A 13,918-nucleotide genomic window follows, 5' to 3' on the forward strand; every position below is an offset into this window, starting at 1 on the left:
CCTTTACAGTCACATGGCAAGAGTTGAGACTCACCTCAACAGTGTTACCCTTACAGTCACATGGCAAGAGATGAGACTCACCTCAACAGTGTTGCCCTTACAGTCACATGGCACCAGATGAGACTCACCACAACAGTGTTGCCCTTACAGTCACATGGCAAGAGTTGAGACTCACCTCAACAGTGTTACCCTTACAGTCACATGGCAAGAGATGAGACTCACCTCAACAGTGTTGCCCTTACAGTCACATGGCATGAGTTGAGACTCACCTCAACAGTGTTACCCTTACAGTCACATGGCAAGAGATGAGACTCACCTCAACAGTGTTACCCTTACAGTCACATGGCAAGAGATGACTCACCTCAACAGTGTTACCCTTACAGTCACATGGCACCAGATGAGACTCACCACAACAGTGTTGCCCTTACAGTCACATGGCAAGAGTTGAGACTCACCTCAACAGTGTTGGCATACAGTAACATGGCAAGAGATGAGACTCACCTCAACAGTGGTGCCCTTACAGTCACATGGTAAGAGATGAGACTCACCTCAACAGTGTTACCCTTACAGTCACATGGCAAGAGATGAGACTCACCACAACAGTGTTGCCCTTACAGTCACATGACAAGAGATGAGACTCACCTCAACAGTGTTACCCTTACAGTCACATGGCAAGAGATGAGACTCACCTCAACAGTGTTGCCCTTACAGTCACATGGCAAGAGATGAGACTCACCTCAACAGTGTTGGCATACAGTAACATGGCAAGAGATGAGACTCACCTCAACAGTGGTGCCCTTACAGTCACATGGTAAGAGATGAGACTCACCTCAACAGTGTTGCCCTTACAGTCACATGGCAAGAGATGAGACTCACCTCAACAGTGTTACCCTTACAGTCACATGGCAAGAGATGAGACTCACCTCAACAGTGTTGGCCTTACAGTCACATGGCAAGAGATGAGACTCACCACAACAGTGTTGCCCTTACAGTCACATGGCAAGAGATGAGACTCACCTCAACAGTGTTGCCCTTACAGTCACATGGCAAGAGATGAGACTCACCTCAACAGTGTTACCCTTACAGTCACATGGCAAGAGATGAGACTCACCTCAACAGTGTTGCCCTTACAGTCACATGGCAAGAGATGAGACTCACCTCAACAGTGTTGGCCTTACAGTCACATGGCAAGAGATGAGACTCACCACAACAGTGTTGCCCTTACAGTCACATGGCATGAGTTGAGACTCACCTCAACAGTGTTGCCCTCACAGTCACATGGCAAGAGATGAGACTCACCTCAACAGTGTTGCCCTTACAGTCACATGACAAGAGATGACACTCACCACAACAGTGTTGCCCTTACAGTCACATGACAAGAGATGAGACTCACCTCAACAGTGTTGCCCTTACAGTCACATGGCAAGAGATGAGACTCACCTCAACAGTGTTGCCCTTACAGTCACATGGCAAGAGATGAGACTCACCACAACAGTGTTGCCCTTACAGTCACATGGCATGAGATGAGACTCACATCAACAGTGTTGCCCTTACAGGCACATGGCATGAGATGACTCACCTCAACAGTTTGGATCTTGACTTTGAGTTTATTAGCATTCACAAGAACACAATAAACTGTGTACTGTTAGAAATGGTTAGATTATTATGACATAGTCTGTGGAGGATTAGCAAACATCTGCTTGTGCTGATGAATCATCTCTGTGTCATGTTATCAACATTTTCCCACTCTTTCTTGTAGTTATTATTTGAAATGAAATACAAAGGTAATGTACATAAAAAATATATTGATGATGCACTGTTCAAATATCTCTACCTGCTCTTGTAAATGCTGTACAATAAAATGCCACTGGAATACACAAGTTTGCCTGAAACCACTAAAGCCACATGTAGTTCTTGGATGGACCCTGGTTTGTCTTTGCTTGTTTGCTGCATGTAGTTCTTGGATGGACCCTGGTTTGTCTTTGCTCGTTTGCTGCATGTAGTTCTTGGATGGACCCAGGTTTGTCTTTGCTTGTTTGCTGCATGTAGTTCTTGGATGGACCCTGGTTTGTCTTTGCTCGTTTGCTGCATGTAGTTCTTGGATGGACCCAGGTTTGTCTTTGCTTGTTTGCTGCATGTAGTTCTTGGATGGACCCTGGTTTGTCTTTGCTCGTTTGCTGCATGTAGTTCTTGGATGGACCCTGGTTTGTCTTTGCTCGTTTGCTGCATGTAGTGAATGAATTATGTTTTAAGCCAGCTTTATGTTTGACCAGAAATAGGCCTTCCTCCTTGTACCCCTGCAACTGGGGGCTGCAACAAGTGCTTGCAGTGTTAGTCAGTGAGATACTACACAATAAGCCTAGAACACTTCAGCTCTCAACATCAGGTGTACCAATCCAGGATATTGGAAACGTGCATCACATTATAAGGTTACAAAAATGACTTCTTGTATTGAAATAATTTAAACTCATACAAATTTTCAGTACATCCCCTGAACACAATGTGATATATATATTTTTACAACAGGTGCAGTGGGATGCATGTTTATGGTACGTTACCTGAAAGACATGACACTAACTACAGTTGTAAACAAATCAGGTGTTCAACCTGTTTATAGTGATATGCTAAAACAAAGTTATTGTGTTATACACAAGACTGTATGAAGCGATCGCGAGGACTTGCATTAGTCTCACATATCCTGGTCTTGCAATTAAATTGAATATGAAAATGTTCTTTGTTCATGAGGAATATCAGGGGCAGATACACCCCCAACCCACACACACCCCTCTGGATCCGCCTATGAATATGTATGCAGTTTGATAACGGCACTTTAAGGATGACAGTTTCTTTATACCATTATCATGTGACATTTCAGAATTGATCTCGGATCAATGAATGTGACAGAAGAAAAGATCAGAAAATATAACGGTACACAGACATGATGTACTTGTATGAATTTCAACATACCTTGCATGGAAATTCATGGTTCGTCAAAGTGGAAACAGCTCACAACCAATAAGATTTGTACAATCAGGTGGTCACAGAGAAACATTTCGTCCTTGATTTAACTTCAATATGTTCTCGATAAACACAGGTCACAAACATACATGTCTCTTTGTGTTGTTTGTTTGTTGTTTTACGCTGCACTCAGCAACATTCCAGCTATATAGCGGCGATATGTAAATAATCAACCAGACATTCCAGTGATTAACATCATGAGCATCAATCTATGCAACTGGGATAAGATGACGTGTCAACCAAGTCTGCGACCTTGACCACCCGATCCTATTAGTCTCCTTTAACGACAAGCATGGGTTGCTGAAAAATAATTCTAACCCGAATCTTCACAGGTCGTTTTTCGGTCAAACCGAATATTTGCAGTATGATCCAGCTGGATATTTCATCAGTTTTGGTGATCCCTTTATCAGGAAGAAATACAAAGAAAGCACACCAGCATTAAGCTGGTTCCAAGAGTTATGGCCCTTAGCTTCTAGGATCTGCTTATCATGGATTCGAATCCCAATTTGGTTCCTTGGTCAGCACAACACCAATACTCATGGATTTCATCCTCAGAGTGACCCATGAAGGTCTGGGTTAGAACTGATCTTCAGTAACCCATGCTTGTCGTAAGAGGCGACTAACGGGATGGGGTGGTCAGGCTCGCTGACTTGGTTGACACATGTCCTCGGCTCCCAATTGCGCAGGTTGATGCTCATGCTGTTGATCACTGGATTGTATGGTCCAGACTCGATTATTTACAGACCGCCACCATATAGCTGGAATATTGCTGAGTGTGGCGTAAAACTAAACTCACTCACTCATCCTCGTAATAAAGGTGTGAACTTGTATCACTTAAACCATGACCTTTGACACTGTCCAAATTGACTTCGACTGACACCAAATTACCATATGGGTTACACGTCTGCTTGCCATGAGAGAAGACCAAATATCGCATGACTAGATTCTGATGTGAGTACTGACAACGAATCATTGCTTACCATATCAATCACTGAATTGTCTGGCCCAGACTAGATGATTTACAGGACAAACAACAAAGTTAGTAAAAACAATAGAACTTTTCAATTAATTTTTATTTCTTGTAGCATTTTTCATGCAATCATATATTCACATATAAATACTGGTTAACACATAATAGTCAATTTAATATTTAACAATAATCCATTCAGCGTTTTCACTTGGCAGTGATAAGAGTATTCCCCTCAATATTCATCATAGCACATGCATGTGGTCATCAAATATAACTTTGTACATTCATATAGAACAAAAATATATAAAGTGTGATTTTTACAAGTTTGATTTTGACTGAAGACCCAGTCAGAAGTTCTGGAGTCTACTTGTCCAAGATTTTGGGTCATCTCTGAAAAAAAAGTAAAGAATATGCCATTATAAACAGTCCTGTATTCATGGTTACATTCATGTATTTCTCTGGTAGTTCTGACTGGCATAATACTTCATTCAGCCTCTCTATATCACAGTCCCTGCACCATATCTTCCCTTCGGCCAAGTCTATTTCTGTTATGAAAAAGCCCAAAATGAAGGAAGTTTAGATGTTCCTGGACTGAATGTCCCATCTCATTAGGACCCTTTTCAGTTTTAGAGTTATTTGGTGTTGACAGGAGGAACATGCCATCTTGAGAACATTCAACATGTTTTACTGGGGTCATGTCAGGGGACTTAGCTGGCCAGTCCAATGTTATCAGGGGCGGATACAGCTTTTGAGAAAGTGGGGTGCACACTTCATTTTCACCCGTTTTCAATGGTCATTTAATAAACTTTCAGGACAAAATGGGGGTGCCAAGCCTGCACCATCAATCCCACCACCACCCACACCACCCACACACACACCCTGGATCCGCCTATGGTTATACTGTCTCAATGGAGATAATCAATCATGATCTGGGCACAATGGTGGTGCGTGGCACTGTCTCCTTGCAGTTTGAAAATTTCTGCCTATAGTGAATGTAGCAACAGTGCAGCCAAAATGCAAGATCTGCAAGATATTTGTGCGAAGTGTGCATGAGTTCCTCACCTGATCTCGTCCTTGGTGATGGTTCCTCCATTCAGCATCAACTGGGCAGCCTGAGACACAATGGGGTCAAAGGCCAGACTGGCCACTGCTACCACGCTCTCTCCTCTGAAGAAGGGAAAAGTCTGTTGTAGTTTTACAACAATCCTGGCGTATGAGTGAGTGAGTATGGTTTTACACTGCTTTTAGCAATATTCCAGCAATATCACGTCTAGGGACATCAGAAATGGGCTTCACACATTGTACCCATGTGTGGAATCGAACCTGGGTCCTCAGCGTGACGAGTCAACGCTTTAACCACTTGGCTTCTTCACCACCAGCATGGGGTATGATAAAGGCAGAGAGGGATCCTGGCGTTGCCGCTACTAGGATAGGTAGGTACATATATCAATGGTGATGTCCAACCCACAAATCAAACAACTCGTTGTTCAGACCACTCCTCACACAGACCACTCTTCACACAGACCACTCGTCACACAAACCACCTCACAGACCACCTCATTGTTCAGACCACTCTTCACACAGACCACTCCTCACACAGACCACTCATCACAATTTAATGACATCACTAATATTTTTACCATTAGCTGTTAACAGCAGCACCAGTCAGCAAAACCATAACGTAACATCTTTATGACATGGTTGGGGATCAAACCACCAAGTTGACAGTTTATCCTCTAACCTCACACTCATGAGAGAATGTTGCTTCAGTACTTACTTAGTGTAGAAAGCAGCAAATTTGGGTGCTTCCAGATCTCCATGGACAATGACATCATCGTAGCCAGGCCCGTATCCTGAACATAGAAAAGATCTGTTAGGATGTTGCATGTATTAGTGTCAGCAGTGTCCAAGCAGCTGCCCTCTCCCAATGTGCATCTTCCCAGAACCGGCTTACCCTGTGGTTAGACAGCTGCACGACGTGCAGTATTGTGAAGAACGATTTCCGTCAGTGTCCAGTTATCACGACACATTTCTTGATGTACATGTTTCCAACAAGGTACCATGGATTTGTGGAGGTAATTTCTGGTAAGAGTGATGATTATCTGTTCTAGCTAATCCTATCTTTGTTGATGACATGGCTGACTTCCCCCTGTATGACTCACCTGTGTAGCGGACACTCTTGCCGTACTGCACCGTCCAGAAATACGGGACACTTCGCACCTCGGTCGTCTTCCCCAGCATATTGAGGGCAGCTATGTGACCTGGAGTGAACAGTTAACAGTATCACTGTCTGCTGGGGAATAATGTCTCCCATTCACTGTCTGATGGGGAATAATGTCTCATATTCACTGTCTGATAGAGAATAATGTTTCCCATTCACTGTCTGATGGGGAATAATGTCTCATATTCACTGTCTGATGGGGAATAATGTCTCCCATTCACTGTCTGATGGGGAATAATGTCTCATATTCACTGTCTGATGGGGAATAATGTCTCCCATTCACTGTCTGATGGGGAATAATGTCTATTATTCTTTGTCTGTTGAAGAACAAACCTTGACTTAACCATATCCAGCAGTTTGTTAAGGCAAACACACATTCAGCTTATTTGTTGGTCTCCAAAAATAAGTATCTGTTGTATTCAACAGCCACTGAATCCAGTGCTTATGAGAGGAACATGGTTCTCATGTGATGTTGGTTCACAACAAGAAACAGACAGAAAATGGACAAATTAATCTCACCTATGTTCTATAGGTAATACTATAAACATCTGTGGTAGTTTGATCCCGAGGACTGTCTCCTTACCCTGCTTGTGTGCCATCTGCCAGTGCTGGATGTTAGCCTGCTGGTTCCCCGCCATGAACAGCGGGAACTCCACGATGTCCCCAGCAGCATAGACGTCAGCAACGTTGGTCTGGAGACTCTGTTAACCATACACAAGACACTCACGTCATCAATATGTTTTGGGCAACATGGCCTTGCATTCATCTACACAATGCATTGCTTCCATGTCAGGCAACCATCTAGTTCACAGAAATTTCAACCCTCAACAACAAAGTGAGACAGGCCAAACCCTCTCAGTCCATCCTCAGGGCGCTGGGGCTCCTGAATACACAATGCCATTTAGAAAGTGGGCAAATTAACACGTTATATTTGGGATTACAGTTTCTCAGTAAAGTACACATACTAGTACACTCAGCCACCACTTATAACATATGTTACTCACTCTTCTAATAAATATAATAAATACATTCAAATTATTTACAACCATTCCTGCATTTCTGTTCAGGTTTGAATGACGACACTAAAAGTGACCAACTACTCAAATCACACTTGTGACAGAGAACAGCGGAAAGTTATACGTGAGAGAGATGGAGACAGTGATGCCATAAACGATGCTGTGGATATTAAACCAAAAGGTCAATGATTTGATTCCCTGGATAACCGATGATGTCTCTGGTCTGTATCTTCATCTGATGACATATTCATTCCTCCTAGCGTGCTGTGAGGAGACACTAGTAATACCAGTGTAGGAAAGATGTAGAAAATCTAGCCTGTCCACAGGACTGGCTGGTCAAATATTTTACCAGTCCTGCCAAAATCTAGCCTGTCCTCCAAATATAAATAAAACACCATTTCAAGACTTAAAACTGGTTTGTTTTATTTTAAGCTATATTTTAATATGCACACACAGAGCTTGGACTGTTAAATCTCTCCTAGTGGAATCATCTGGTTACAACATGACAGAACTAGTCTTCAGACAAGTCATCAACATCTCGATCAAGATCTGAAAAGTCAGAGTCATAGTCTGAATCTGCATCCTTGCCAGTTGCACATTCAACATTGACTAGAATAAGAGTAAATTCGCTCAGTCATAGCAGCAGACCGACCGATGAGGGTTACGCCATTTTGGTTTGAAATTGGGGCAAACAAGAAACACGTTTTCCTATTTGTTGATTCTGTGACAACCGGCCAATCACACACTTCCTTACTAAATTCATTTCAAGAAGCTTCTTATAGCAAACATATCTCATCGATTTTGTTTGCGATAATTTTATCTGTTTGATTATTCTAGTATCCTTTGGCAGTAAATATTCAAAAAGGTTATAATATAATAATGATTATGTCATTGGTTTGCTAAAACTCACCCGACATGAGGACGGACCAGATTTTTTTTTAACCCGTCCTCCACAAAATTCACCCGTCTCGGATGTTGGGACGGGCTATCTTTCCTACACTGGTAATACCATTAGTATATCTCACCTTATCCACAGTAATGAATCCTCTGGTTGTCATGGAGATACCAGAATCCTCCAGGAAGTCTGTTGCAGGCACAACACCTGGAAAGATGCAGCGAATGCAGGATAAAGACACCATGGTTTAGAGAGTAATATGGTTGTCATCAAAAGCTGACCGCTGACTGGCTCCAGATCAAATGCATCCTTCTTTAGGTGAAGAGGTCAAAGTCACCTCTAGCCAAGGTTGTCTTGATGACAGAGCTTACCCAAACATGGTTCCCATTAGATGGCTTTTACCACAAGCATGGGATAACAGGCACTCCTTATACCATAAATATTGGCTAACACACACCTGTTTTAATACAAGCATGTAATAACATGCACCCCTTTTACCATGATCATGTGATCACAAGCACCCATTTTTGCACAAATATGTGCTACCATCGACCTGTTTTACCACCGGAAGGGGACAACAGTGACCATTTACATCCCAAATGGTCTGAAACATTATTTAGCTTGCGCAGTCACCTTTCAGACCTATATTTCCTCACCAATAAAAGTTTCCTTTTGGATTTAATAAATTTATTTGGATTTTATATAGTTTGTGTAATTGAAGACATAAAATGTAAACACCACTGTACTGTCAAGAGCAGAAACACCATTTATCTTACCTTCATGTAAAATACTTTAATTTCACTGGTCAATGACGCTTTAACAAATTTCCGTGTCACCTCTCCTAGGAGGATGACAACTGGAAAAAATATTATCCGCTGCCACGGTAACCAGCTCGAGTGACACTGCTACACAGATACATACATCAGGCCGTATTACCCTCGAGGGAAGCATACAACTTATAATATACCACTTTCTGGACATACATCAGGCTGTATTACCCTCGAGGGAAGCACACAACTTATAATATACCACTTTCTGGACATACATCAGGCCGTATTACCCTCGAGGGAAGCATACAACTTATAATATACCACTTTCTGGACATACATCAGGCCGTATTACTTCGAGGGAAGCATACAACTTATAATATACCACTTTCTGGACATACCGATTCCAAGAACACAGATATCTGCTTCCAGCTTAGTTCCATCAGACAAGATGGCCTCTGTCACCTTCCCGTCTACACCTACAAACTCTTTGACACTTCTCTCGAAGTAGAACTTGACACCTTTGTCTTCATGCATCTGAAATCATAAACTTGGTTGACCAATCAAGAACTTCAAATCCACTTGCTTGCTTAATACAAATATCTTGGGCAAAGTAATATTTGTCTCCAGAATTCATCAATTTTGAAAAGCTGAATTAAATTTTTTTTTGAAGTACATGATTGGTCTTACAATTAGGCGGAAATTAAAATCAGAATGAAGGATGAAAGATGAGTCATAGTTTTCACAAGAATGTTAATAATGTAATGTTAATAAATCTGATTCATATGTTGTTTAAAGTTCAAGTTAATTGTGTTACAAGAATCATACAGTAGAAACAAACATTCGACATCACATGGTGACATATTTGATGTTAACTATGATTTTAATCCAAAAATTAATTCTTAAAGAACATGACATTATGAGGGTAACATTAGAAACAAGAGCACGGCTAAGCACAATCATGTTAACTGTTATCATGAGTAATTAAACTGTTATCATTATATATTAAGTGAAGTAAGGACTATGGGAGTAGATAGGTTTATGCAGTGATTAGCATCATCCCGGCAGGAAGACACAATGAAATCAGAAATAAACATCAGGAAATTTAATAAAGAACATTTTAAAAAATCATTTTTAAATTGATAAATTGTGCAAAAAATCCCTACTTTAATATTAGTAAAATATAAATATTTTTCATATTTGTATACTTATCCTGCACTACTTACTTCCTGCACTTATTGCTTACGACTCGCGAAACGTGGCTGTGCCAGACGATTGATGTTGAAAAGCGTAGACTGCAATCACTTCCTGGTCTCGGGTAAACATCCGTCTGCACACGCATCACCGGAAGATGACGTCAGCCACCTCAGATTATTGCCGTAAATCCCACAGATGAATACAAAGAGGGGAGGTAGCTGAAAGCGCAGGGTGGGCCCTTATCATAAGTAGTGCAGGATAAGTATACAAATATAAAAAATATTTATATTTTACTAAATTTTTAACTAATCCTGCACTACTTGCTTCCTGCACATTTATCGGACAGGCAGGATGGAGGGCGTGTCATCTGTGGGGATCGCCCCGCAAGGTAAACAAAGACAGCTCGGTCAATGTTATCAAGTGCACCTCGGTGGTGGAAAACCGTCGTCGCACCTAGATCGGACAGCGAGTGACGATCAGGAAGTGGTAATACGCGCATATATAAAACACGTAGTCTTATACCACACGATTTTTAAAGCGTTATAGGCTTTAGGGAAATGCAGTAAAAAGCAGTGACTCGAGTTAACCAAAGCGTTACTCCTTAACTGACAGACCCAGTTGTTCTCCCAGAACAACTCTCTTCCCACACAGCGTCGGCGTGCTTCATGGGAAGAAAAAGTATGGTGGAAGGTATCTTTGTTGCACCTGGAAGAATAGTCAACAAACAGTGACTATCTCTCAGTGGTAATTCGCATATAAGACAGGCAGGCTTAAATGGAAAGACCACGCGATTTTTAAAGCGAGATTAGCTTTATGGAAATGCAGTGAAAAGTATTGACTTGAGTTTTTCCAAGTGTTACTCCTTAACTGACATACCCAGTTGTTTCCCTCGGAACAACTCTTTTCCCACACGGCATCGTCGTGCTTCGTGGGAAGAAATATCATGAAGGAAGGCACCTTTGTGGAATCTGGAAGAATGGTCAGCAGAGAGGGATTATATCTCAGTGGCAATTCGCATATAAGCCATGTACGCTTAAATGGAATAAGACCACACGGTTTTAAGGCGTTATTAGCTTTAGGGAATGCAGTAAAAAGCATGGACTTGAATCTATTGTGTGACTCCTTAACTGACATACCCAGTTGTTTTTCTCAAAACAACTCATTCTCCACACGACATCGTTGTGCTTCGTGGCGTCGTGGCGAACAACAATGAGGTGATAACCGTCGGGGATTGGTGAGGTGCTGGTCTGATGCGTTGGACACATGTGGTGTGGCTACTGATTGGCGAAGACTGTGTCTGACGTCTAGAAACACTCATGCATGATCAATGCCACTGTTCAGTTACTGTGAAGTGCCATAGTCCAGGCAAGTGTACGAAGTACATGAGGATGGCGTAGATGAGGGGAAACCAGACCAGCCACATTATACGCATGAATAATGGTAGTCCGTATCCACAAAACACTTGTGGTTTCGCTTACATGTCTCTGACGGCTTGGGGAACACTTGCGCTTAATGTACAAACTGAGTACATCAACTGAACACAAAAGTAACACAGGAATGTCGTCAACGCCGACAACAGACGATAAAGGCGAAGAGAGAACTATCGATCATTTCGCGCTGGTAACTGGGTTATAGTGATGAAATCCCAATCAAATACCCAGAGGCATAGAACCATGACGGTGTCGTTCAAACTTGACCCAATTAACACCAAGCGCATGACCCTTGTCGCTATCGCTGTGCAAGTCTGCAAGGGAAGTGTTCGTGAGTGGCTTGCAAGACACAACGCGTAGGCGGTCCAAGACCGTGTAGAGAATCCTGGCGGGTGGTCAAAACTGCAGCCTGGGGTACTCCAGCTCTAAACAAGCGAAGCATGGACAGTAGCTCCTGTCAATGGGGACTGCCAAAACAAAGGGAATTGCCACTAACAGAAGTGGCAACCATGCCCCTCTTGGAACGCTTTCCCTGTAAAAATACAGCAGTGAGACTGCTAAAACAGGGGGGATACATTCAGCGGATCCTGCTTCGCGGCAACACAACTCCTCGAACGACTGCCCCTTGTTATACATGTGCCTAATGGAAGTCCAATGTTCATTAGCAAAGCAGTAACAATGCTCTGGCTGAAAAGCAATTGGTGCAGAATGCCACCTGAAGATGCAGTGTGTTAATTGAACCGTTCTGGCGTGGGATGAGGATGCACTAGGATGTTTCCACATCTGGCTAGTTGAAGAGGAGCTCTTGACGCTTGAAACCAACCTCTGGTTGGTCATCTGGGACCAACTAATTTTAGTCGAAGTCAAGTTGTTAATTCTTGATTGTGACTAAAACATTTGGAAGCAAGACCGGAGGGAACGTATTTTGCATGTAGCTTCCCCAGGAAAGACTTAAGCCATCCACTGCCCAGGTTGACCATCCGGAGACAGAGACACATAAACCGGTATCTCTTTGTGTAGCATTCATTCTGTGAAAGCGACTCTGTCAGACCCCAATATAGCCTCCGCTAAGATGTACCCGCACCCAGGAATATGCTGAGTGCTCAGATGGATATGGGTGTCAGCCATTACTGGAAACAGACGGAACGTCTGGAAACAGTAACCCGGTCAAACACTCGTTAAACCCCACAACAATCATGTTGCCCATTAGCTATTGCGCCCAGTGACAGATGGTGAGGAACACTGCCTTGAGCTCCAAACTGCTTATTGATTTCACGGCCGAAAACCTGAGGTTATCAGATCTAGTAAGTGCATGGGCTCCTCAATTCTGCATGGAGGTGCCGACTAAAACGTATGTAGTTCGGAACTCGCTCAGTCAAGGTGACTCCACCTATGACATCTAAGGGTGAGTCCACTAAAAGGAAAAAAATAACTGATGTAAATGAGGCAGGAGGCCAACACGTTAACGAAATATGGCGGAGAGCCCACGTGAAATAACCAAATTATCACTGTTGCTGCGCTAAGCAGGTACTCCCGGTCAAAGGTAAACCTTGGAACCCGGCACATCGTAGAGGCAGAACTATGAAGAGCCAGAACCCATGTGTCCATATGTTGTGACGTATGGACACCCAGAAATAACCAATTACGTCAGAACGCACTCGTCACCAATGTACGGGTGTTTGGATAATACAAGGGCCTAGTGGATGAGGGAGTGTCCAGTCATGTGGATCTTGAACTTTTGTTTTTTTGCCCCTGCTTCCGTCACCCTTGAAGGGGATGCAGCTACGTTCATATCCTCTCTTGTTGATGTGAGATTTGTCACCACGTCTCCTACCATGCACCGGCGCCTGATTCCAAGCCCACCTAACAGTGTGGCGTCGAGGCTATAGTAGGTACTGGATTCATGTGATGAGGGATGTTTGACTTGCTGGAAGGCCGTCAACGCTATCTCCCTGTGAGTAAAGTCACACACTGTTCGATAGACGTGCTTGAACTTGTTATTAAAGATAGCAGTCGAGGACTAGGATTGGTAAAATAGATTCCTCGGAAGCTTTGAATCCTAACCAGAAAATCCTTGACCTCAAATAACACCTGCGTTGGCAAGAACTGCCTGTAAGTGTTTGCCAAGGACAGTGAGGACCATCCACTACCAAGCCATCATGCATATAGAAGAGAGGTGACGATCCTGTACGGATTCATCTCTGTCAGGTCTTGAGAGACAGTGTTAATAGCCGAAGCTAAGTTGAGATAGGAAGGAGCATCCGTGTGGATTCCAAATCAAGGGCCGTCATCCCTTGAGTCTCGTGCCTTGTAAGAAGAAACACTGTCACACGCTTAATTTCCTCATCCACCTGGGCTGCCCTATTGATGAATTCAAGACAAGGGAGTGCGTAAACGCCACGCC

General features: G+C 42.9%; 1 protein-coding gene and 1 long non-coding RNA gene across 7 annotated transcripts in view; both read right to left on the reverse strand.

Moving 5' to 3' along the window:
- Nucleotides 1-343: 343 nt before the first annotated feature.
- Nucleotides 344-1,133, reverse strand: LOC124263480. 2 transcript variants are annotated; one of them, XR_006894855.1, is made up of 3 exons: nucleotides 1,112-1,133; nucleotides 409-736; nucleotides 344-361 (listed from the first exon to the last, which is right to left on the reverse strand). It is a non-coding gene; the product is annotated as an uncharacterized LOC124263480 (long non-coding RNA). The 2 variants fall into 2 exon arrangements; XR_006894854.1 differs by lacking the exon at nucleotides 1,112-1,133 and adding an exon at nucleotides 783-858.
- A 2,940-nt stretch (nucleotides 1,134-4,073) lies between these two features.
- LOC124263474 (apoptosis-inducing factor 3-like) overlaps nucleotides 4,074-13,918 on the reverse strand; it is a 48,137-nt gene continuing 38,292 nt past the window's right edge. For all 5 annotated transcript variants that reach the window (XM_046698124.1, XM_046698123.1, XM_046698126.1 and 2 more), the window contains 7 exons: nucleotides 9,289-9,424; nucleotides 8,251-8,327; nucleotides 6,793-6,910; nucleotides 6,151-6,249; nucleotides 5,766-5,841; nucleotides 5,051-5,155; nucleotides 4,074-4,378 (listed from right to left, as the gene is read on the reverse strand). In XM_046698124.1, the coding sequence (XP_046554080.1) occupies nucleotides 4,336-4,378; nucleotides 5,051-5,155; nucleotides 5,766-5,841; nucleotides 6,151-6,249; nucleotides 6,793-6,910; nucleotides 8,251-8,327; nucleotides 9,289-9,424 (654 nt within the window). In that variant the 3' untranslated portion in view covers nucleotides 4,074-4,335. The remainder of the gene's footprint in view (nucleotides 4,379-5,050; nucleotides 5,156-5,765; nucleotides 5,842-6,150; nucleotides 6,250-6,792; nucleotides 6,911-8,250; nucleotides 8,328-9,288; nucleotides 9,425-13,918) is intronic.

The sequence above is a fragment of the Haliotis rubra genome, unplaced genomic scaffold (genome assembly GCF_003918875.1).
Source record: "Haliotis rubra isolate DU_JTF1 unplaced genomic scaffold, ASM391887v1 Scf885, whole genome shotgun sequence".
Taxonomy (NCBI): Eukaryota; Metazoa; Mollusca; class Gastropoda; order Lepetellida; family Haliotidae; genus Haliotis; species Haliotis rubra.